At 36.0% G+C, this 26,730-nt stretch overlaps 1 protein-coding gene across 1 annotated transcript in view; it reads left to right on the top strand.

Annotated features, from left to right (window-relative positions):
• Nucleotides 1–21,235, top strand: part of LOC103624521 — a 22,161-nt gene extending 926 nt beyond the window's left edge. The window contains exons 2-12 of the mRNA XM_017725864.1: nt 71–218; nt 6,281–6,356; nt 9,754–9,885; nt 10,730–10,853; nt 13,252–13,312; nt 13,416–13,462; nt 13,900–13,975; nt 14,842–14,943; nt 15,471–16,388; nt 17,201–17,305; nt 18,931–21,235. Of these exons, the coding sequence (XP_017581353.1) occupies nt 71–218; nt 6,281–6,356; nt 9,754–9,885; nt 10,730–10,853; nt 13,252–13,312; nt 13,416–13,462; nt 13,900–13,975; nt 14,842–14,943; nt 15,471–16,388; nt 17,201–17,305; nt 18,931–19,243 (2,102 nt within the window). The 3' untranslated portion in view covers nt 19,244–21,235. The remainder of the gene's footprint in view (nt 1–70; nt 219–6,280; nt 6,357–9,753; nt 9,886–10,729; nt 10,854–13,251; nt 13,313–13,415; nt 13,463–13,899; nt 13,976–14,841; nt 14,944–15,470; nt 16,389–17,200; nt 17,306–18,930) is intronic.
• Nucleotides 21,236–26,730: the final 5,495 nt, after the last annotated feature.

The following is a 26,730-nucleotide window of genomic DNA, read 5'->3' as shown; positions in this document are numbered from 1 at the left end:
CTGAGGTGCCGGCCTCGCCTCTTGCAGCTGCCCGGAGGTTCTTCTCCTTGAGACGTGTTCTAACTGGGAGCGCAAGGGCGGAATAGACCGCTCGAGCCGCAGGAGTGGGACAGAAGGGACTGCCAGGAAGATCTTCGTGCCTGCAGCGCTGCTGCCAGAGTTAGAGAGAAATCCGCCGCCTCTCCTCTCTCTGTTTTGTGGTCACCTGGAGAGGAGAGGTGAGTTGTCTTTCCCTCTTGTCATGCTGTAGCAGTGGAGAAATAGGCTAACTTGCAAGATGCAGAACTTCAAGCCCCAGATGGCTGCTTGATTTGTTTTACTTGAGACTCAGCCCTGTGAAAAGGCCCACTGATGGAGAAAGAGATTAGCACCGTGTTAACCGCGCGGTTCTCTCTCCTTTGCTGCAGTGCCCACTTTCACCGCTGCCTCCTGCTCTGCCTGCTCCTGCTTTCAGCATGGTAAAGAAGAATACTATCCCTGATGGGTAAGTATCCCTCACTAAGCAAGAGGCAGGAGCGGGCATCCCACAGAGAAGGGGCACTGACTGCCCCAGGCGTTTTCTTGCCTCAAGCATCTTCACCACCTACAGACAGGTAAGGTAGGTATTTTCTCCAAGACAGGAACAGCCCAGCCACTCATCCCCCAGGTGAGTATAATGCTCCAACCTGTCTGTGAACACTTCTCCTTCATCAACCGCACACAGTTCCTTCTTCCTAATCTTTTTACCCCCAAGTGTATGTTTTTGGAGAAATGGGAGAGTAGTCTATACTTCTGACTTCTCACATGTTTGCTACTAGGAATGGAGGAAGAGTTCATAAGATGGAAGCAGGTGGTTGCATGCATAAGATCAAAGAATATTTTTGTGAATTCAGATCCAGAAAAATCCCATGTTTTTGTTTCTAACAAGAGGACAACAGAAATGTTGTATCAGTAAAAATAATCCCAAATTAACCCAAATGCACGATACAGGCTTTCTGATGACTTGATTGGGAGTACATATGTGGACCACAGAATGACATAATTTAAAACAGATAAAGTTCTATTCTTCAGCTCTAATAAAGCACAAAAAAAGAAGGCCAAGTCAAGAGTTTTAACCCATGTGTTGCTGATGACATCAATACAAACTTTTTGGATAGGAAGGTATGCTGAGATATAAAGGCACACTGTAATGGGGCAATAACTTGCAGTTTATACACTATTTGAGGAAATAATTACGTTATGCTGGTTTCAGCAGAAGTGTTAAGTAGGTTTAGGAAGAGCATTCTTAGGAGGAGCAATAAGATACAAAAAAACATGCATTCCTGTAATATTTGTTGGTCTAAACGCAGTAAGTAGAAACAAAAGATGAACAGAATTTAAAAAACAAAGAAGCTGAAGTTTTTTTACTAGCTGACAAACTCAGGGATTAAAATTAGAATAAAACTTTAAAAAAAAAGCTGTTTTAAGTATGTCTTTCTCTGAAAATTTTGATGAAATTTCAGTTAAATGTTGGATAAAAGTGAGCTAAAGTGGGTTGGTTTCGTAAGTAGTGATTCAGAAATCCAAAAAGAACTACCTCTCCTTGTTTTCTTCATCCTTGGAAATTGTTACTACAACTTTGAGAATCAGGTGCTCATTTCTCCATTCTTATCCCACCCCCTGCATTTGAACTAGAGAAGCTTTCAGGCTATGTGGATTTCTTAAGTATGGAATAATCAGTGGACTGTACTTTTGACTTCTACAATTGGAAGCTAATACCTTTCAAGGACAGAAACAGCTACTGTCAAATACTTGGTTAAAAAGTTGGTATTGCCTTCTGACAAAGAGCCTGATACTGAAGTCCTTTCAACTCCTCCAGATACTTAATTTTTATACTGCTGAGAAATCAAGCTAGACATCCACAGGAATGGAGATTTGGCAGTAAAGAAGTTTAAGGCCTTGTCAGCCCCTCAGGCTCATGCAGCAGGATACGGATGTCACCCTTTTGCTTGCACAGCCGTTGTTCTTCACTGTCAATTCAGTAAGCCAGAAAAACAGAAGTCCCTGGAAGGGACTTAAGGAAAACTAATTTGAATCTATGATCCTGCACGTGCAATTTAGTGGCCCCAGAAACAGTTGCTGGCAGAAGTGAGAGTATGGTACACTGCAGCATAAGGACAAGTCCAGACGGTGCAGACTGTGGAAGTACAACCTCAATCACCATGTTGTAAAGCAGTACATCTACCAGTAACTCTTTCGGTCTAACGGTACAGCAAGAGATAAGGAAAGTGACACTATACATAGGCATCTTTTAAGATTGTCTTTCTGTTAGTGCATCAATTCTTAACACTTTTAATCCAAATTTCATTATGCTAATACAAGTGATACACTAAACTGGAGGTTTTGGTGAAGTTAGTAAGTAGGAATAGGGCAACTAAACAAGAAATGGTGAACTTTGTTTTAGGACAAGGGGTAATGACTTTAAACTGGAAGAGGTTTACATTAGATGTAAAGAAGAAATTTTTCACTGTAAGGATGGTGATGCACAGGAATGGGTTGCCCAGAGAAGTTCTGGGTGCCTTTCCCTGCAAATGTTTTCAAGGCTGGATTGGATGGGTCTTTGAGCAACCTGGTTTCATGGAAGGTGTCCTTGCCTGTGGCAGGAGAGTTGGAACTAGATGATGCTTAAGGCTTATTCCAACCCAAGCCATTCTATGATAAAGAGTATTTCTCTATTTTCCCAGTAATGTCTTGAAGCACAGCTATAGTGTACAGTGTCCATTGAGGTCTCAAACCTACAAGGTAGTGCTGGTGAAGTAATTTTGTAGCAAAAGGAGATAGCAGTGTAAAAGAGGGATTCAAGTGACCCCTTGCACTGCAGTTTCCACATGGAGTCAAGTTCTGATTCTTCATGGCGTCTCAAATGGTTTTATCCTTCAGTAGTTTTACATTATGATGTTTTAGTGGAGAACCAGAGAGTTCTCTGTCATAAAATACTCTGATGTTTTTACAGATTAGTACACATTTGTGCTTCAGCATCCAAAATCCTGCCATGGGTATAATTACATAAAGTCCAGTTCAGTTCTGAAAAGCATCTGCAGAAATGTCACCTTCTGGCATGTTTCCCTTGAATAGTATAAAATAATACTGAGTGGGATTTTTTTGTTTGAAGGGCAAAGCTGAATTATTTTTGCCTATGCACTGTAAATATGCTTCTTTAATTGAATTTTTCCTGTCCAGACTTAAAGCATCAGCATTTTCATTTAGACAGGAATATTAAATACTGTAGCATAAGGGATTGTACATGTTCAACGATGAGTGGGAGAGAAGGGTGATACTTTATTTGTATTAGTGTTTCTTACCAGTTTTGAATCTGGTGTCTAAAGAGGTATGGAAGTCACTTGGAAAATAAGGCTGCATGTATATCATGCAGTATCAGTAGCCAAAAAAAAAGAAGAGGTTCCATGTAGTATTTTCTAAACAATAGAGGTGACAGTATTTCAGTAGTTGTTGAAGTAAATCTTACTCTGAATCAGTTCTAAACCAGAAAATTTTAATGGAAATTAAAGCTTCCATATGACCTTAATAGTAGTGTTAAACTAAGTTATGAAAAAAACGTGTGTTCCACATCTGGCTCTAATAAAAGTTTTAACCAAAGCAGATAAAATATTCAGGTGGATGTAATCCATAATCAGCAACTTCATGCCCGCTTGTTTTTCATTCAAGCCTCTGTTAGCTCTTAGTCACTGGTACGGGGATGATGATGGTGCCAAGTCTTGTGATAACACCTTTGACTCCTGCCTTTCTTCCTTCCACTTAAGTTCAAGCAGGGTACAAATCACGTGTCACAAGTCTCATTCTTACTTGTTAAAATGCTTAGTTAAGTCTTTGCTCCTGTAATTCCTGTTTATGTGACCACCTGCAGCTCGTCTTTGATAATTTCTGCCTTTATCTATACTTACTCTCTTAAGAGTTTGACTTTCCTTAGTCCAGGCCATTTTTGATTGCCAACCATGTTCCTTTGTTGACAACAGAACAAATCTGAATTTATTTCCTTAGCTAATCTTTGGTTAATTTCAATCTGCTGGTTTTATTTTTAGTTCTCCAGCAGTATGCTGAAGTTTCCTTTTTAAATACCATTTTAAAGATAACATGGAACACATACCCTTTATATTTTTGATGAAAAGTGACTTCTGCTCATTTTCTACCATAGAGCTGTCAGCAGCTTTTGAGTTTCTTGCTGATTGTGCAGATTTTTTTTCTGGGAGGATTTAAATGGCTTTAAATACAAGAGAATAAAAACCCAAGTTTATTAACGTCTGACAACAAACTGGGTAATCCTGGGATATTGTTCTGTCAATCCCCTAATATGAAAAAAAGTTCAGAATTTTTGCAAAGCCTTTTTTACATTGCTAATTAAAATAAGATTTAAAGCCCTTTTTTGATCATCTCTTTTTCACTTCTAAACACTCCTATGATAATTATGGTTTATTTCCACTCATAGTTTTCCAAGAGAAAGCAGGCTAAAACAGCACTGAATTTCTGATCTTAATGGATTCACGTAAAATTTACATCTCTTATATAGAAGTAAATGGAACATAGTCTCAGATTTTTGTTTCCATATTTTACAGCAAGCATAAAGCTACCAGACTCCAAAGTTTACAAACTTGAAAATTCACTTGGGAAGACTATCATTGTAACACTTAGATAATACATGTTATTTACTTGCAGAGGACTGTTTCTGTTCCCTCGTTGCAGTTAGGAGATACAAAGTCCTGCAAAAATCTATCATTTAGTAAAAGGTTTTATTTGAAACAGCTCTCAGTGATCTCATCTCTAGCTTGCCCTTACACCTGCTCACCTTGTATGTCTTCTACAGACCAGCTGTTTGCAACAGCCTTCCTAATGATGAGTTATTACTCCTATGTTGCTTCATTTGTTGTCCATTAAACTAAGCACCTATATGTCTACACTGTGAGCCTTGATCTGTTCTTTGCCCCATGATGAAGATTACAGAGATAAATTAGTGTTAAATACATGGATGTAGTAGATTGTTACATGATTGGTTAATATCAAATACACTTTGGTCACCGTGCTTTGTGTTTCCGTTGTTAGTTTCAAGCATCTGTGAATGTTGATGTTGTTATTTATATACTATGACAAATATAGGTGTTTCATTGAGAATTTTCCCAGCCAACTTCTAGTTTTTGTTACGGTCCAATACGGGAATTGCGAACAAAGCAAAGTACTCAGTGGTTAGAATATTTTAAAATCTAGTATTATGTTTATTTCATAAATGGTGTAGTTTGATGAACACCAGAAAGGAATCTAGAAGCTGTTGGCTGCTCCCTTCAAAGGGAGTATTTAAGCATTAATTCAGAAAATTGCAAGGGAATGGACACCATTGTTAAAGAATCTAGTGGAAATGTTTTGTATTTTAATAGTTGAGGTATTAGCCAAAAATGCAAAAAGCCTGTGTAGATTTTAAGTCATTCAGCTGCACCTTGGTAGGTCATAGAGATAATTTGCACTTGCAGAAGAAGAAAAATTAATAGTTCTATATTTAGTAAGTTACCTCTTTGAAGGTAAAATTGATCTGCTGATGAACTTGTTTTCCTCTTCAGATAATGCTTTTCATGCTTTTTAAAAAATTGAAATCTCTGAAATATTATAGATCAAGAGCTTTTTCAGTACAGTGTAGAACTTGTGCATACCAGTTCTTTGTGGTTTTAGAATTGCAAGTGTTTTGAGTGTTGTAACAAGTCTTCATATTGGTGATTTGTGCTAGGTTTTGGTGTGATGGAATATCCTCTGTATTTTTCAAAATGTTGAGAGAAAGTTCAATCAAGAGTGTTTCTTTGAAAAAGAAGCATATTACAAAGGAAACATTTTTGGAAAATACAGATGATTTGTATTGCTAATGGAAGTAAACTTCGCATTTCATTGTCAACTAAATGATTGATGTGTGCCTGTGGCAGCTTTTTTAAGGTGTTTGATTCAGTCAGGTTGAAAAATGTCCACCAACTACAACAGTACATTTTAACCTGTTGAACCGTACACATCTGCTTTGCTTTAAATTGGTGCTACTTGTTTGTATATGTTATCCTGCCATTTTGAGGAGAGGAATTTCTTGGAAGTTGAAGAAGAGGAAGGAAGAAGACTCTTTTCAAATGTCCTGGTGATACTTTGAAACCACTTCATGGAATAATTGCAGATTTAACTGTATGTTAACAGCAAGTTTTATGTGCTTGGTACTGCGGGTGTCTTCTGTTGAATCATGTAACTTGAAAATATTTAAAAATTAATATTTCTTTCCTTACAGATGGCGGAGTTTGACACCAGTTGGACAGCCTATACCAGGAACAAGATTTATTGCGTTCAAAGTACCTTTAAAAGGGGTATGTATAATAAAGTAACTGCAAATTGGCTGTATTAGATAAACTGCTCAAGTAATGAAGAATAGCATGACTATACATGCAAATTTCAAGAAAGTTTTTTAAAAAACAGTTTTTTCAGATTTAGCCCTTTCAGCCATCTGGCTTTTAAAAATAATATTCTATATTTTTCTTATTTTTGTTTATATTTGATGTTACTCTCTTTATTTATCTTTACAAATAATCAAGCTTCTAATCAATCAGCATAATTCATTTGATCACTGTTAAGTGGCCTAAATTCATAATCTTATTTAACATCTTTTCATGGCTGTTTTAAGAAAATCATATGGAAGGGGTAATGATATGAATAACAATCCAGGCAATGTAAGCCAAAGTATAATTTTATGGAAATTAAGCACTCATTGAAGAATACCAGCCACTGCAGAACTTTTAAAATTACAGATCCAGATTGCCAATTTCATAAGCAAAAAGCTTCAGTGATCTGGTGGAATATAGTATAGCTAAAAAAGAAGTCTTCATAGATTTCTTCTATTAATTAAAAGTAATAATTAATTAATTGTAAAGTATTTTTATTAGTATTTCCTTTAGAGTCTTACTAACATGAAGAGCCATCCTAAGATATTATATACACTGAGTGAAATCTTTAAATTCTTCGATTCTAAAAGATGTGGAGGTTGTCTTGTTGAGACTGTTGAGTTCTTTGGTGCCTATGCCTTTTTGGAGGCACTGGGCAAATAAGTGTTAATTTATACAGAAGGGCTAATAGGACAAGTGCTGCATAAATTAACTTCTACAAGTCCTTGCTTTAGATACAGAGGAAATAAAAGTTTCTAAGCATTTTTAAAATACAGTGGCTTGATGTAACCATAGCAGTTAAAGGGAAATGTTCTGTCTAAGCTTTTGTCTACAGATTGCTCTCTAGTATTCATACATAAAAAATTTGGTTCTTTGGGTATATTAGTACCCACTATGTTTTCAGTCACCATTCAGTTCAGTTTTATTAGCAATGACTGAAGTGAAATGCTTGCAGGATTTGCTTCCTGCAGCTGCTTTTACAGCTTTAGGATGATGGTTTGGTTCCTTGGACACCAAGGCTCTCATGCTTAACATTGGTCATGTTCTCCAAGATGTGGATGGATTGTACAGCAGTTGTGTGCCTTTCCACCAAGACTGCCGGTCAACAAATCAAGCTGTGAATATAAAATCCAGTAGATTTATAACTGGCTTCCTTGCTCTTGTCACAAAGACTACTCCACATCAGCATGTTGCTCGTTTCCTGTCCTACTGATCTCCCTGGGGCACAGATCTCTGTTCTGGGAAGCTGTTTTGGCCAGACATAAAGTCTGATACCCAAATATGCAAAATCTGTATCATTTCTATCCCCTCAGTTTGTTCAGTCTCAACTATGCAAGACAGAGAAATGACAAGTCTGCCAGAGACCATGTGCTTGAAGGTGATAGAGTTTGTGGCAGAATACACATAAAATGTGTAACTGGCTAGACTGCGATGTTTTTGCAGAGGTGGTCAGTAAATCTGTGTGAAAATGCTGAAGATCTGATTGGTTATAGTTTGTCAGAAGTCCTATTATTTATTAAATTGGTGGAACAGACCTCTTAAATATGCAGCAGTTTACTTCTTTGCTATGTATTGGGAAATTGACAATTGGTGATTTTGCCCAAAGGGAGAAAACACACTTTCAGTATTTGAAGATAGAAGGGTTATTGTCTTAGAAGATGTGCTGTTAGTAAAGATCATATGTTTACTTGGAAGGATTTTCTGTCTCTCCTTTCACATCACCATTATAATGCTAGCAGTAGCACTGTAGTGTAGTAAGAATTGGGCAAGTTCTTTCCCGTGCCATTAGGAGGATTTTTAGAATTGATTCTCACGTTCTCAAAGCCCTATTAAACACCTAAACTACTGAATACTCAGCAGGAGTTTTTCAGAAAATTCCAATGAGCCTTTCGAACCATAGTGTTTCGTAACAGATTTAACTGTCTACTCAATCAAACAATACATTTGGAGATACCTTATTTTTGTAAATTACATTCCTCCTCAGTTTGTGTCATGTCACATAGTAAAAATTCTTTAATATTCTACTGTAGACCTTTTGCAGATTCATCTTTGTCACCTCAAAGTTGTTAAGTTCAGTTTCAGATTTTACTAAGAGTTACTGCTGAGTAGCAGTGACCTAACTGACTCATGTTCATTTTGTTTAAACTTCTACAACCTCCACTTTTTTCAGCAGTGCACTGGTGTCTGAAATACATAGGACTGAATACTTTTATTACATGCTTTCTATCCTCCTCCTTTCAGCTCAAGCTTCCTAATCACATACCAGCTTTGATATGACTGCCCTGCTGTTTATTCTTTACTTTGGTTTCCTGTCTCTGTTTCCGGACTTGAGACAAGAGCTTGCTAGTATTTTACATTATAATCTGTACAGTCAAAACCAGGAATGGTTAGTTACCCTATAGCATCTGTGGTTCTAAGAAGTATGTGGTCTGTGGCTGCCTTCCTTTCCAATAGTTCTGAGTCCAGTCTGCTTGAATTTCTTGTTGATGAAGGAACTGACAGGTGGTTGAGGCTGCTGCATCTTTTGCCACTGTCTTTATTGGTTCTGGCTGAGCCTGTGTCAAAAGGCTCTCACAATGGACAAGTGCACTATTCAGAGAAAATCCAGTCTTGAGTATGTGAGGCATTTTCATACCTAAAGTGAAGAACACATTTCAAAAAACACAGCTACAATAGGGTGAGTAAACATTTTTCTCGCTGTTTGTCAAATGAAATGAATTATTCATTATCCACCAACACGCAGCTTTCTTAGTCACGATATTTAGTCTTATTTAATATTTCCCAGTGCTAAATGACATGCAAGTACACTGTCAAGAGATGAAGCAGGGATAAAAATGTCTGCATAACATTTGTGGGAAGAAAGTCAAACCTTTAGAAATGAACTCTTGTATCACAACTTCTAATATTTTATGTGAAATACACTTTTAGTTTTGAGTTACTGTGCAGGACAAAATTTGTTTGGGGGAAGTAGACTGTAGTGTTTTGCTTTTTAGTGTCTTTAGTTACATAAAAATCAGTACATACATGCTGCATTTTTCAGAATTTTTGTGTCTATCAAATCAGAGCTCATTTTAATAATGTTTTTTAACATTTTACAGGCAGAAATGCTCACATTGTCTTGCATTTTCATCTGAATAGGAATACATAAATTTTTGCTTTCTTTTTGGTTACTCTTACCTGTATAATATATGGATGTGGTTCTGATAATTAAACTCTCCCTTTTAAATATTGATGTTTCCTAGTACTAATTGAAACAGATGAATATTACAAATGTCTTGTTATTAGAACATAAAAAGAAAATATTTCTTTTCCATTTTCTTTGTAGGCAATTAACCAGAGGCTTACCCCAACCCAGAAATTTACACCAAAAGACTTAATTGCTGCAATGAAAGCCCTAAATGTGGAGCTTGGATTAATTATTGATTTAACATATACCACACGATACTATGAAGTTAAGGTAACAAAAGCCTAATAAAAATGTAAATAGTTACTGCAACTTACGTTTTAAAATTACAGATTTGCTTACCTTGGATTGGAATAGACACATAAGCCATCTAGACTAATTTTGTGTCTCCAATAGAAAATAAATGTTTTATCACAGAGGAATTAACTCATTCTCCCAGCTAGTTACATTTGTGGCTTGTTTGTGTTATGCTAACTCAGTAATGGACAAAGACTTCAGTGCCAGGCACTGCACAAAAGATGCAGAATAGTTACACCCTGTGTCCTGAAGATATTCTCATTTATTCCTAGGTGGTTCTTTTTATTGATCCTCAGTGGAATCCACTAAGAAGGTCTACATTTTTAAACTACTTTATCAATTTAAAAATTTTTAGCTGTATGGTCCAAACAATTGTGATTAATCAGCCTCCTGTTGAAAAGGAGAATAAATGGCAGTGTTATAACAACGCAAATCTTTGAATGCACATGGGCTCTAAGCATTAAGGGAGTGAATATGTGATTATATGTTGTGGATAGGAGGGACAAATACTGATAATGATTGTAAAATGGGTTAGAATGGAATGACAAGAATCAGCTCCCTTAGTTAATGTGAAGCCTTATTAGCAGGGATAAATAAATCTTATGTAGGAACCTTGTTTGAGATGGTCTTTAATGTAGAATTGTTACTGGTAGTTTCTGAGAGCGTATCTGTATACAATTGTGTCAAGATTGTTTTCAGTTTTTATTCGGGATTTGAACTACTGGTTTACATTGTCATTATGTTAGGTACTGCTTAAGGTTTCTCATTGTTGCAAGACTTCAGTAATTTTTACCATTGTTTTTTTTCTTTTTGTTGTTAGGATTTACCTAAAAGTGTGCAGTATAAGAAACTTTATACTGTTGGACTTGAAGTCCCTGATAATGCTACTATCCTACAGTTCAAAAAGTGGGTCAGAAAATTCCTTTGGGAAAATGCAGGAAATGGTAAATATCAGCATCCTAGGATGTAAAAGAAAATCCCTCACCAAAAACTTATTTCAGTACTAACTGTGCATTTACTAATTTCAATATTCAATAAAATTTATGACGCCAGGGATCTCAGACTTTCTACAGCACTTTCCACTTTATTAGCATAATAAGATCCAGTATGCGAACCACTACGTATCTTTTTTTTCAAACAAAACATATTTTTTTAAAAATGACTGCTAACTTAAATGCCCTTCCCAATAGTGTTACATTTGTGTTACGTGTCAAAGTAACTGCAACAAGGCCTTCATCTGTCTGACCCAAATTGTTTACCATCAGCTGAGTGTTGTAGCTGCCAGCCCTTGATGGATGTTTTAAATAGCACTGGGTCTCTGATGGCACTGGGCACTGATATGTGTCAGCAGTTTCAGTCCATTTAGTCTGACGTAGTGTTTTTTTGACTTATGAGTCCATTATTGCCCTCAGATCTGAACAATTCTTGAAAATCTGATTACAGACCCAGTGTCAGTGTTTCCACAGTGTGGCTGTGCTGCTGTTTCAGTGCCTGTGCAACAGGACAGTTTTTGCTAAGATTGGATAAGGTGCTTTTTTGTGAAAATAAATTAGTGTGTATTTTGCCACAGTGTGTTTGTAGCTTTTAAGTTCTCACTTCTTTTGGTAGCGATTCTTTGTAGGCAGCTGTTACTTGTTTGTTTATCCAATAATGGTGGACCATTCTTTCAGGCCTTTTCATGATATTTGCTGTGGTTCCTTTGGCATTCTCTTTGAGAAAATAGTGATAGTAATTGTCCAAGTGCGTACAGGTTTTACTGCAAAGCATAACAGGGTCTTGCTGTGGGTGGTCAAGTGTTTTGTGAAAAAGTTCTGACCTAAATTTCAGGTATGAGAGCCTGAATTAGAACTACTGGGAAAATTAAAAAGTATAAGAAAAAGCCTTTGTCCTTGCTCAGGAAGTTAGTTTGTAAATTCTTCCTTTGCTCTTTTTGGGCTTAAGGAAATTACCTGGTGATTATTAGTGTTCTGCTGGTTTTGATCTGTTGCTTTATTGTGTGATAAAGAATAGTCTGTATCTGAATCTGATCTTGAGAGAATCAGTTCTTGATTTGTTACTGGATGTTGACCTGCAGTTACAGCTCGTAAGAGCATTTTGGCAGAGCCTATGTAACTTCTGACTTGGGAGAACTTTACTCCTCATAATTTGGCCTCCATTTTAGATTATCCCTCTAATATATAAATTATATAAATAAATATAATATATAAATAAATATATAAAATGTAAGATATAAATGATAAATAAATATTTCAGGATTCTTTTTACAAATACTTCCCAAGAAGGGGGGTTTTTTTTAGTGTTTGAGTTGTTAGGACATCAACTTGTAATGAACTTACGTGGCAATTTGATTGTCCTGATCTGTGGCAAACAGTTATATTTTGTCTCAGTTATATTTTATGTAATTCAAAAGTTTATCAACATCCTGTTTCAAAGACCGTCTGTGAGTACTGCCTCTGCCAAAACTTTTTTCTTCTGATGATGATAATTTTTCTTCTAAAATCTAGATTAAAACTCTTAATCAGTTATACATTTATTCTTATACCAGCTTTGCCCCTTAAGTATCGTTGTTCTCTGTCCCCACTATTACATTCAGCATCTCAGATTTGGTTTTACAGACTAAATAAGACAAGCTTCCTTCTTTTATGACCATCATAGTATGCCACCCTTTCTATACATATTGAAATTGATTTTTTTTCATTACATTTCAATATGAATATAAATACTCTGGTTGGGGTTTACCAGTGCCTTGCATGATTGTATTAGAGTTTCCCTATTTCTGTTGGAAATCTGTCATTTGAAACACCCTAGCAATAGTAAGTTATTCTGCTTTTTAGCCTTTGGCCAATTAGTATAATCTTTTTTAAAAAGAAAATATTTCTGTAAAGATTACTGGTCCTTTTTTTCTCCATGTATTTTATACTCCTAGGCATTTCATACTTCTAGGTGCATTATGTGTTAGTTGAGTTCCTCAGTTCTACATATGCTTGTTGAGATTTGCTTTCAAACGCATATTTTATTCTTTTTCTCCTGTTACTGCAGTGGCTGAGGCCAGGTGCTTTACCTGGCATCAGTCTTTTTTTTTTTCTACATTCTGCAGAGTCAATCTCAGCCGTCACAAGTTTGGAAGTAGTGATCTAACAGCTGCTAGAGATCCAGCATAGAGAGGACATATGTCTCATCTGGATGTGTCTGTTTTACAGGCGTGACAGTAGAATTTGTAAATAGCAAGCATTATTTATCATGACCTTGCTAGAAAGGCAGGGATTTTTTTTTCTTGTATTGTGTTAACTTTCTATTAATTTCACTTTCTGAACTATTAAAGACTCTTTCCTTTTTTGATAGAGAAACTCATTGGCGTTCACTGTACTAATGGAATTAATAGAACTGGCTACCTTATATGTAGGTAAGGCTGTATGAAAACAGAAATCATTGTTCACAAAAAAGTAGCATCCTTATATTACTCTGTATTCCCTTTGGGACAATAATATAGTCATGTTTTTCTTCAGGTATCTTATAGATGTTGAAGGCTGGGATCCAGAGGCAGCAATTCAAGGTATGTATATAGTTAGAACTAAGGCACATGTCAGGTTGTACTTCACAATTACTAAAAACTCACAAATACTACAATTCTATTTTAGTATCTTTTCAGTAATTTCATGTGCTGGCTTATGTAGAAGATTTTATCTGACTGTTGATTCTATTCCAGGCAGGACTTGAGCAATAGCAAATTGACAGCATAGGAGGAGTATGTTTTAGCTGCTTAATTTTTTTTTTTTTTTCTTGATAGAGTTTTCAGTCATAGTTTGCTACCACTTCTAGTTTCAGGGTTTTTAAAAAAAAATGCTGCAATGATGCCAGTTTGCTGAAATACTTAATACCAAGTTGGAATTTTTTCAAATTCAGCATCTCATGGGGAACAGAAACTTGCCTTTCACATTTTCTTGGCTCATTTTGAGCACATTTCATTAGACTATATGGGTTTTGTTTTAGCTTTTGGCGATGCCAGAGGTCATCGCATGGATGGCCTTGTGTATCTCACGGATCTCCGGACACAACCGATGCGAAGGTAAACAAAAGCTTTTAGTTGCATGCTTAAGATTTTCCAGTGTGTCTCCTAGCATTTTTTAAAAGTTCACTTCCAGTCCTAAGCCAAAATTATTCCCTCTTAAACCTTTAATATGAAACTACACATAGATTGTAAATATATGTGTAGTTGTTTGTGTATTCTCAGATGAATAACATGAAGTGCAGTGTACTTTGTTCATCTTTTCAATGTATGTGGTTCGAAAGCTCTTTCAATCTGACAACTACTACTGAACGCTGTTGTGCTTTTATCATACTGTGACGAGTGTATTGAGTGCGTTCTCTCAGAGGCTGAAAGAAGTCACTGCAGAGATGTCTTTATAAGCTGTGTGATCTGCCTGCTGTTGTTGGCACTGTAGAACAAGATATTAAAAAAAATAGTAGAACGATTTTAAGAATAAAAAACCACGGGAACATGGAAGATTTTTCTCGTCCCCTCTGTTCATAGTAGTTGTATTCCTGATGTTTAAGAATGTTATGCTTATCATCACCTTTTCCTAAGAGCAGCCAACCTTTACATCATCCTAAGGTATTTGTGCCAATGATGCCTTGGAGCAATAAATTGATTTTAAAATTAATATCTGAGTGATTTGTTTCTTTTTAGATTATGAAGGCCCTTTGTTTTGCTCCTATCATTGTTTCATAGTCTGTGCAGGATTAAGTTAGACTCATGTCAGATTTTTAAAATAAATTTACAAGATCAACATTTTCTAAGTTGTCTGTAAGTTTTACTTAACATAAAATTTCTGTCATTCAGAACTGAAGAATTTTAAGGGGGTGGGTTTTTTCTCTGTCAATAGTATGTTTTAAAAAAGGAAGCTTATGTGAGATGGTTTTTTTCGCTCTTAGTAACCTTGGAATGGATGTATGGGATGCAGATGAAGATATTATCCCACCACCACATGCAATGGAAGGATCTGTAGCGAGGTTCCCAAATGAAGATTTTAAAGAGTAATAGGCTGAAACATGGAATTAAAAACAAAACCAAAAAAAAACGACCACAAGGGAAAAAAATTGCTTCTTACTGAAAATACTATAGATACCCCAAAGAGATTTTATTAATGTAGCCTACTCATGTAAAATGTATTTACAGAATTTGACAAAACAGTGACAAGATAAGGGAAAGAAAGGGAATGTGTGCTGTTAAAAGTCTGTAAGTAATTAGTTCACTTAGGAAAATTCGGTTTTACTTTGCCTGTCCTTCTTTATTATTCTACAATAATCTGCAGTTATTTTTAATTAATTTTGAATCACTGTTTTTGCTTGTTTACAAGTACTATAGAATTACAATTGAATGTTTGTAACAGCTTCTGCTTTAACACTGAAGGTTTTATAATCTTACATACAGTTTGGATTATTAGTAGTTTTGATACCTTCATACTTGCAATGTCTTTCATATAAATTCTTGGTTAAAAAGGAATTGTTTTCATTAATGACTTGTAGCACTTCTAAGTATGATACTCAATACTTCTTAACAGGTCTGGGAAAAGATTAAGAATTTATGATGACCACCCTCACAATGACTTGCAAGGACAGATGCAGTTGCGCGATTTTGACTTCATTAATAAGGGTCCTGGACAAAGACGAAGACCATTTCATGACCATCAAACTCAGGATGAATTGAGAACATCAGTGCAGATGAGAAATTGGGACTACAACAGGGGACCAGAACAAAGACAAAGAACCTTTACTGATCACCAGTTTTATGATGATTATCAAGAAGACACGCAGCTGAAGGACCTAGACTTCAGTAACAAGGGACATGGACAAAGTTTGAGACCTTTTCATGGACACCAGTTTCATGATGATTTGCAAGCAGACAGACAGTCTCTTGACTTCAGCAGAGGCCATGAACAAAGGCAGAGATCTTTTCCTGATCATCCATCTCCTAATGATTTGCAGGAAGACAGGCAGTCAAAGGGTTTTGATTTCGGTAGCAGGGGCCGTGGCCAGAGACGAAAACTGTTCCATGACCACCAATCTCGTGATGAATTTCAGACTCAAATGCAGTTAAAAGAATTGGATTCTGCCAGCAGAGGTCCTGGCCAAAGACTAAGATCCTTCCATGACTATGCGTCACATGATGACTTGCAGACACAGATGCAATTGGGAGATTTTGAATTTGTTAAGAGGGGTCAGGGGCAGAGGTTGAGACCTTTTAATGATCACCAGCCTCGCAATGACTTAAAAACAGAGATGCAACTGAAAGATTATGATAATAAAGGTCCTGGACAACGGTGCAGACCTTTTCATAACTCTCAGCCTTATGATGGCTTACAGGAACAGACTCAATTAAAAGATTTTGATTATGGTAATAAAGGGCATGGACAAAGGCCAAGACCTTTTCGTGATCATCCAGGTCACAATGACTTGCCACGTGAATGGTGTTCAGACAGGTAAAAGCATCCTTGAGCTGTAAGAACAGAATTACAGAATAAAAGTGTAAACCTCACCAGTTTTAACTTAAATTGCAAATTAAGTATTTTTAAAAGTGAATTATTTTAAAATCAATCATCCTTTTAATATATAAATGATCAGTTCATTAACTTTTCTCGGTTTGACTTACGGAAGAGTTTGCTGTAAGCTGGAGTGTTGCAGCTTCGAAAGCCAATGTTTCCTAAATTAGAAGGTTGTGCTTTTTTAAAGTATGTGTTTCCTTTACCTTTTAGTCAGCTTGAAACAGAACTCTTGTCCCACTTTGTTTTGTATAGAAACTTACACTTAAAAAGCTGTCCTCTGGGCAGAAGAGGATATTAAATGTTATTTATCCCGTCAGCCAAACACAGATAAATGGGAATGCTACAAGGAAGTTTGATTTGCCTTTGTTTATTCCTTGAGTTAATAATTTGTTAGAAATCTGTTTGCTTCAGAACTTGAATTATAATCTCACAAATACATGTATCACTTACTAGTAAACCTGTTGGGTTCTGACATATTTCAAAATATTTTTAATATTTCAGAATGTATTTCAGATTTATTGGACTAGTTAAGTTTGATTTAATTTCTTCCATTGTACACTAAAACAGAGGACGTTATTAAAATGAAGCATATGATTTTGAGGTATTAATACAGTTATTACCGTTTTTATTAAAATTTTAAGTTTTATTAAAAGAAGAAATATGTTTATTTCATTTGATGTGTATTTTTTTTCCAAGTCTTAAAACTGTTGGCAGTCTTCTTAACATGCAATTCTCTTGGTTTTTTTCAGAACCTTTTCTTCCCATGAAAATATACCAGAACCTCATTTCTCCTCATCTCCTTCACTTCACAGAGATTATGGGTCTGATAATGATGACTTTAACAGAAATTACAGGTAAGCATCAGATAGCATACATTGTTTTCTGACTTACCATTGTAGTGTTACTCCCCCAGTTTCCTAGCTAAAAAATATAAATTAACTGCACAGCATAAAAATCTGTGTTAATATTTTTGCTTAAATGCAGTTTAACCCATTGAATCCAAGCACTGAGCAAATAATGTGACTAATTTGTGGTCCATTAATACTGAGTTTTGAGTGTGATTATTGTGTGAATCCCTGATACAATCGTTGACATTACAAGCACAGTTCAAGCTAATGAACTACATAATATGAAAATCAACTACCAGTAAGCAAAAAAGCAAAACACAGATGCTATACTTAAATCTTAGGTGCTGTGTACAACGAGCTAAGAAGTTGTACTGTGCAGGATGCTCAGACACTGAAATGGGTTGCCCAGAGCCACCATCCCACATTCTTTAAGAATGGACATAGCCCCTGTACAAACTCATCTAATGAGACTTAGTTTGAGGTGGCCTTAGGTATTTCTAGAGATCCTTTCCAGTCTAAGTGAATCTATGGTTCAGTTAGGGAGATTTAAAAGTTTTAAAGATTGTTTTGAACTGGGTTTATACACCACTTACTTTACCAAGTAAGGAAGGTATTTGAGAGTAAAGAGAATTGAAGCCAATATATCTATTGATGCCTTAGGATTTTAGCTTTTATATTTTTCATATATTTGTAATCCTGCAATTCTTTAGTGTATAACTCTAAAATCCACATAGAGTGTTAGCTACTGTTTTCCCATTTTGGTCAAACGAAACAATTCCTCTCTAGGCCTGGTAATCAAGGGCACCTTACTGTCTCAGGCCCCCAGAAATGAAAACAAAAGTGAGTTGGGGGTGGAGCAAACTTGGGGTAAATGACTTAATTAGCCGAAGCTGTAACTGGAAGATTAACCCCCAGTATGCAAATGGACCAAACTTATAAAAGTATGAAAACCCATGACCCATCATTCATTTTTTGGGTGTAGCCCCTGGGGGGGCCTTCGTCTGCCCTAAATGTACCTGAAGGCCCTTCAATAAATATTACCACTTTTTATTCTCTTAATTTTTCTGGCTTCTGTTTTAGGTAGTCCCAAAAGCCATGAGTTTCTGGCGACTCTGCCAGGACTACCTAAAAACCACCCTAACCTAATGTATATACATTTTTAGATCCTTCCACATGTATTTTGTAGGAGAGTGAGTCTTCTATTGCAGAAAAATTAATAATTAAAATATTTTCCTAAGTATATTATTGCCTGTTGAGACTATGTACTAGAGAGCTATTGTTACATATTATACACAAAAATGAAAACATGGACTTAGGAAAAAACATCCCCTAGGTAAAGATATCCTCAGTAAACAGGTAATTTTAATTGTAAACAGCACTTGAAACAAAACTGCCTCTAGTAGAATTACTTACTGTAAAGAGCTGTAATTTTAATCACTAGAATTAGAAAATTAATACAAACAAGTTTGCAACATCCATAGAGAGGATTTTCATTTCAGGGGGTAAAAACAAGAATGAGGTTTTGAATTGTTCTTCCAATGTTAGACACAGTTAATTTCTAGTGGTGGCCATCAACAGTAAATCAACTGTTTTATTTCTAAGAATTTCACTGTTCATATTTGTTCTTACAGTAATCGACCGAATTGTCCTGAAGACAATAGGAGAATGCATCCCTCAGAGGAATTTAATAGAGGAAAAAACAGATTTGCACCATACTCCTCACGAACAATGCACTCATCTTCATCCATGCACCAAGAAGATAGTTCAATAGACTATGAAAGAAAGCCTTTTCAGGGTGAAACTACCAGAAACATGGAACAAAGTAAAAGATTACCAGTTGTAACAGTTGATTACAATTATGGTCTGCCACTAGATTGTGGACGTGAAGAGGAAGAGAGATCACATTATGATTTAGCACCAAGAGACCACTACAACTGGAACTGAATAAAAAGGACAGTGTTTGCTCAGCTTAGAATTACATTTACCCATTTTATTTTGTATGTGGACCAATTTTGTTCTAGGCAAATTAGTTACATGAAAATTTCAGTAGTAGAGAACTGGTCTCTATTGTAAGATTAGCTTCTACTGATGTTTGGTTCTTTAAATTTATTAGGCTGTATTTGTTAAGTGTAGTTGGAGACAATGTCTCTGTACACATGGAATTAAAGTAGTCCTTCCTTTTAGTGAAATTGGAACCCTGACACAAACAACCCTTTAAAAGAAAGAACTTTCTGAGTTATTGTGGTTGTTTTTTGTTTCACAGTTCTTTAAAATGTATGTGATTTCCAGATGCATAATAAAACACTGCACTATCAGGTAAACATTGAAATTATAGGAAAAATACTTAGAAATGGATGAAGCAAAGTTATGTCCAGTTCATCCCTTAATTTAAAAACAGAAGTTTGAATTATTGCTAACAATCACTGCAGCATTGCAATCATCCACTGAACTGACCTAGTTGCATTGTTTTTCACAGCAGAATTTTTTACCAGATTGCTAAGAACATGTAAGCAAGTGGAGTTTGAATATTCTAAATGCCAAACTTCCTCTTCAGTAATTCGAATGTCTCAGCCTGATTGTATATTTTTCTCCTGATCCCTTAGGTTACCTATGTTTCAGAATAGCTACTGTAGGTAAATTTAACCAGTTTCTCAGGAACAAATCCCAAGGAAGGTAGGTCATGTATGTCACCTTACCTGTCTCGACTAGCCAAGGGCTCTGGTGCCTATATACTTGCACGTCCTTGTTTGTCAGTCATATCTGTCTTACTCCACAGTTCTGTTTTTTACTAGTTTCTTCTTACAGCAGAGCAGTGTAATCAGAAGGATAACTTCTTCAGGTGAGGTCCTTTTAAGAGTCATGTATTGAACAGTCTCCTGAACTGCCTGTGGCTCTCACAAAGGTACTACAACAAACAGTAACTGAATTTATGCCAGCGCTGCACAGAAGCACCAACAGCTCCTATTGTGGATAAAGAAATTATTCCATAGGATGGAAAACAGTATTACTATAATAGTTAGGTAAATTAAAATACCTACATTTTTCATTAATATTGCATTTTAATAAAGTAATACTTTAAAAGGCATCACAATAAATAAGGATAAAGGTAGACCATTACATTAAAATAAACAATTGAATGCAAGCTACTTAAGTCATACGGTTAAGACACTGCCTCAAAAGCAAAGCTGTCAAGCATCAAGCAAGAGAGAAGAGGGTGTAGGTATAGAGTAGAAAACTGGGGAAAAAGAAGTGTTCGTAGCCAAAACCCACAAAGTTTTTTTGCCTTTTAGTGGTAGCATAAAACTCAGATTTCTGAATTCATGGTCCTGTACTAAATAAGAACTTGAATTGAAAAGTTTGGAATATCTTGTAACTCCTGTTTTGTAACACATGCAAACAGTTCTCCTAGTCAAAGGACTCCATGGATATAAATTCATACTGCAAATGCTTCATTGCCTGTGCAACTGGTAGAACAACTTTGGCTTTGTTCATTGTACAAAGTAAATAGTTTTCTCATTTTCACAGCAGCTTTGTATTTCCCATTAAATTGTATTTGCCATTAAATCTGATGGTGAGCTTCATTCATGTGGTCGCAGGAATGAAGCTCTGTCTATATAAACTGGTGGTGGAACTGAACACTAAATGTTAAGAAAAGGCATTTGTTCCTTCACTTGCCTTTCTTTTTTTTTTTCCCAAGCTGTAAGATGAGAATCTTTATCTAGACTTCTTTATTTGGAAGCAAGAAAGATCAGCAGTATGGGCTACTATAGTGCTAGATCCTTTAAAAAATCAACACAAAACCACCCTTCCTGGTATTCTCCAGCAGGGACCCAAGAATTACAGACTGATATTACAAGTATTTGTTTGGGGCTTTTTTATACTATGTATGCAGTATTCATAAAGTGAATAAAGAGTAGCAAACATTTGTCCTTTGTATTTTTGTTTTGTGGTTTGTTATTTAGGATTGCAGTGACCCTACAGTCAATCCTTTGTTACTTCAGACTGGAGAGCTGAAAAGCTGGTGCACTGGGGAGCTCAGTGAAGAAGAAATGTTGTGGCATAAGGAGTTAGGATCAGCAGTAGCTCTTACCAGCCCTTGTCAGTTCCTGCAGGACCCTTGGAGAGTTGAGGTGCAAACAATCAGGTGGAGTAATTCCTGTTATCTGACAAAATAAACATCACTTTCCTACCTATGCTGAATTTCTCTCTTCAGGGAATATTCTTAGACAGGATCTTTCCACAAGTGGTTTTGAGAGGACTGTATGGAAATAGACATAGTTTTGTTTGTTTGTTTGCTTATTTATTTATAATTTAGGATAAGGCTTTCCACCCTATTGTTCCTAATGGAATAAGTCAGAGCTAAGCCGACATAATACTTTACAAATTCCAGCTGACATTTATCTCAAATTCCACAGTTGATTCATCACTGTATATTCACATCTGTACTATTTAATTGCTAATTAAATCCACATGGTGGAGAATGAAATTAAATAAAATGTTTCTTGTTTTTTAACGGAATATTGTATAAATAAAACACAATACTTCTATTTATTTCACAGTTCTACAAAAAGGTCATAAAATCTTGCTGGTCTCTTTTGTGTATGTTCTCAGCAAACCTAGAAATAGCTGTTGTTGTATCACAGCATAAAAAGCCAGATAGGGTTGGTTTCCCACTGCCCTGAGTGTCAAATTTTGAAGAAAAACACAAGAATACAGAAAATCCAGCTTTATCACAAAATTATTAAATGAAGTTGTAACAATAACAGCTCCAATATATATAACTGTTGAACTCAACTCTCAGAAAACTTATTTTTCTGTTGCTGTCCTGAAGTCATGTTTCCATTGGATTTTTATCAGATGGTGAAGCCTTGGTGCCAGCTTACCCTGAGGCATGGTCATCCTGAGTTAGGAAATGTTCAGGTGATTTCTGGAAAAACACTGAAAGTTCAGATGAGTTCTGTGCATAAGGCTGACTCCCAAGAATGGCTTGGGAAAAGAAGAGGTCAGCTCCAACCGAAAACCAGAACACAAGGATACAACTAAATTTATATGTAGTAATCTGCAATGCACAGTGAATTTAGGTTTTGTGTGAAGAACAGTTACCTATAAAAGGCCTAGAAAGGTTTGCATGTGACTCTTTTTTTCTCTCAGCTGAGGTGAAAGGTAAATTACCTACAAGGAGCCACAAGTGTAACTTGGATCCTTCCCTGTTTATTTGTCTCTGAAGTAACGGCTAGGAAGCTGCAGGCTTTCTTTTTGCATGTGCAAAAATGAGCAGTGGTGTGTTACACTTCAAATTTGGGGTGCACTACTACAACCAGTGTGCCAGGACCAGCAGTTCAATGATGTGAGCAGCAGCTTCTCAAAGAAGATCAATTTTTTCTTAAAATGTTTTATGTGAATCATCCAGAAATGTAGACACTCAAAGGTGCTCGATGCTGAGAAAGAAAGGTTTCCCCCATCTGGGGTTTAGCAAGGGGTATGAATCGTTGGCCACTGTGAAGAGCAGTTTATTTAAAATGTGTGTGCAAACAAAAAGCAATAGCTTCCATGCTGTCCCCAACCACTAGAGCTTGTTTCCTCTCCAGGCTGACTCTTACTTGCTCCAATTGTCAGCGTACTGTGCCTTACTGGTTCCAGTGGATGGCAATTACCCAACCAGCAGCTCCCTTTCGTCTTCTCGTGGGAAGCCAGAAAAACAGATGACAAAAAGGAACCAGGTGAGGAAGCAACTTGATTCTTTGTCCTCCTGAGATGAGAATATAATTCAGGGGTTGTGGGGGAAGGACAGGAGAAGAAATGTTTTAAAAAAGAAAAATTGAGGAGGGAAAATGAAAATGCAGGTGTTGGGGGAGAGAGTTAACAGTGTGAGGGAAGAAATGTGCAAAAGGTGCATGTGTAAAAAGCTGGTGAAAGATTACTGGGTGTAAAAAGAGGGCACATGCTGGAGGAGGAGTTCCTGGCAACTTCTTATCTGGGTCTTCTAAGCTGTGCTGGTGGCTTGTGTGAGTTGATGTAAATAACCGTTATCAAAAAAATACAGGAGCACTCAGACTTCTAATCCTACAATAAAGTCATGTGGGATCTTAAAACTAATTAAGTCTTCTCTCTAAGCTTTAAATCTAGTCTGTGTGTAGTATAATATCCTGAAGACATTCCCTGTAGAATCCAATGGGAATTTCAGACAATCATAAGAAACTACTCCACAAACCTATTCCACATTGAAAACAAGCTCAGTTTTTACTGGCTGTCAGGAATCCCAGCATTAGAGGAATCCAAGAATAAAATTCAATTTATCTATTACAGGTACATACCTGTCTTATCTCACACTTTCAGGACAGCATCAAAACACACTATAATGTTGCTATTACTGTACCCATCACACAAAACTTACAGTTATAAATTAATTAAAGTGTAACAAACAAATCTGAAGTAACTGCCTCTCTAAGAAGTACAACAAGCAAGTCAATACAGAGTCATACTGAAAACAGGAAACATTTATTCCTTTATGAGGAACACCCAGGACTGAATGTTCCACAAAGGAAGATGAAAGAACCCTCAACATAGATAAACCTGATAAAGTTACAGATGAGGATGTTCCCCATGTAGTTCTTGAAAGGGCCTCTTCTAACATAAACAGAAAGTAGTTTTTACTTTCAGAGTTATACTACCAAACAGAAGTCCAAAAAACAAAATTAACTCTTTTAGGAGAAGAAAACAAAATTCAAACTATTGTTAATATCTGTTAATCTCAGTCCATCTTTGAGATGCACAAAGTAAATAAAAGAAAGTATAAACTGGTATATCCAAATGCTAGAGCTGATTGATACTTGTCTGCACACTTCAGATGAAAAATGGGACCATCACATCCTGGTATCCACATCATGTTGATATTCAGTAGCAATTCTGGTATGCAGTAAATGGTAAATTCTGATATTCACACTACATGCTGGAAATCTTTCATAGGCCTAAAATATATTCTGAGAAATGGTATTTGCAAATTAAAGTAAAACAGTAATTGCTTTCTATCACTTAAATATAGGAGTTAAAATATATAGAGAGCAAAGGGTACATGCACCAGACTTGTTTTTAAATCTAATTTAAACTCATTAACTGCTGCAGAACTTGTGATGATGGCCACAGATTAGCTTTCTTTTTTATCTTTGAAAAGCAACAGCTTTTGGAAAGAGCTGGACTAGATGTGAAACCTCTGGCCTTGTTTATTCAGCATTATAGTGTGTTTCTGAATCCTTATGTCCCTGATGACAGAGGTGCTTTTCTATTTATGCTCTTTGTATTCAGTTTGTGCACACTAATTATATGCACTTTTTTTTTTTTTAACTGCACAGACTGATGTCCCTCTTGCATTAGCTCATGAAAAAATAAAGAACAACCAGGCTACTGAAGTTAAATAAAGAAAAAGCCCTTAAAATCACACAACTTTAGATAATGGAAGAACTTAATAAAAGGTCTCTGGTTGTTTCTCTCATGTTATTTTCATGCTGCATTTTTCCACAGGCCTATGTAGAAAGACCAGAAGATTTATAGGAAGAGTTTGACCTCATTATTTCCATTTCTTTTTGTCTCTAAGTGGCTCCTTTGTGTCTGTTACCTTGATCCAAACACGCCCATTGACATGAGCTTTTCTCCCCTTCAGTTTTCTTTTTGGATATGAAATACTAAATTCATTTTTTATATGTATGTATATCTATGTATAAATGTAGATATATGTACATTATTAACATATATATAAATTTCTGCATATAAATGGAGAACTCTCCTCTCCTAAATGTCAGTGAGAGAGCAGGTATAAAGATGCAATTGTCCATGGAAGTTACTACTGTTAATCCCTTAATACTTCAGTATTAAGTTTATTTACTGAATGTAAATTTAGTTTAGTTACTTTCTTGACATAGAAAGTGGTGGAGTTCCATGCACAGAGAGGTCAAAAGAGGGAGGCTTTAAATGTAAACATAACTGTTTGAAAAAAAGACCAACTGTATCAAATGGATAGGTAATACCATTTCCTAAAAAACATGCCACAGGAAAAAAAACTACCCAAACTATAAAATATTTATTTAACTTAGGATAGCATGGATAACTGCTAGACAAAACTAAGAAACTTAGTTTTTATACATAAAAGGTTTCCAAAGAATATCAGTAATTTATGTCTTTGTGTGTTATAAGATAGGGTGGAAAGTAGAGCTGAGTTAGAAAATGGGAAGTTCGGGATTATGGAACTAAATGCTGAAGAAATCAGAGACAAAAACAAAAACACGGTGGTGGTACAACCTTGTACAAGGTTGATCAGTTGTACAGAAATATGTTTAAAATGGAAATGGGCAAGAAGAAACACTTCTGAACAATTCCATGCCATCTCATGAGATAAAATCCCTGGGAGCAGAAAGTCACAAAAAGAGAATCACAAGTTTTCTCTCTTTATTTGTCATATGAGGAGCCTCTCATTCAGGAAAACTGTCCCAAATTGGCAGCGTTAAATATGATCGGAGGTAATGAAATCTAATTAGATAATTACACAGCCCTAGTGACATTGGGAATCTTTTAGATGTTGGTGGTTTTCACTACCTAAGTGTTATTGCAACCTGTTTGATGTTGAGAAATTGGAGCCCATCAAACTTTTTTCAGAAATGTTGCTGCTGCGTGTTGTGGGTGGCAGTGCTTTGCCCTGATTTGTCTCTCAGAATCCAGCATTTCACTGGTATCTCTGAGGTGTTTTTAAACTACAAGAGCTATCAGTCTTCATCCAGCCTCCAGCCACCAGCACTTACTGTGAAGAACTTAAAAAAGAAGGCCATGTACAAGTTGACGTTTTTTTAAGAGGCTTTTGAGAAGGTTCTGCAGCTACTAAAAAAACCTCCTCGGAGTAAAAATAAGACAATTAAAAGCCATGAGAGTTGGCATGGAAACTAGTGAAGCTTAGATGATAAAAAATAAATATACCTTTAAATAAAAATTAAGCAGAATAGCAATAGAAAGTATTAGTTAGCAAGAAACAAGAGATTACTCAAGAAAAAAAAACCTTCAGCAATCAGAAGTCTGATTTTAATAGCACTTAAAGAGGGCCTAACCTACAGAGATAAAATGTCAAATAAAAACAAGGAAGATTAAATAATAGTTGAAGAAGAAACAGTTAAATATATAAAAATGAATAAGAATTTTAAAGTCTAAATGTTAGAAATAGTCTACAAGATATCTAGTTAGTTTTCAGACCTCAGAACAGAAAGCATTATTAAGAAATACATGTTGCAAAGAACCTGCACAGTTCATCTGCATAAGTTCATAATGCATAAATGTATCTCAGAGAAATTTTTCCCCAAATTATCAAAATAATGATAGTGACTAAGACACCAGCAGAGAAGCTGTCTGAGCAAACTGCTAGGCAGGGACAAGCTTCTAAGACTCGCTTGTCT

The sequence above is a fragment of the Corvus brachyrhynchos genome, unplaced genomic scaffold (genome assembly GCF_000691975.1).
Source record: "Corvus brachyrhynchos isolate BGI_N302 unplaced genomic scaffold, ASM69197v1 scaffold61, whole genome shotgun sequence".
NCBI lineage: Eukaryota > Metazoa > Chordata > Aves > Passeriformes > Corvidae > Corvus > Corvus brachyrhynchos.
This window is presented reverse-complemented; position numbering and strand designations above follow the sequence as displayed.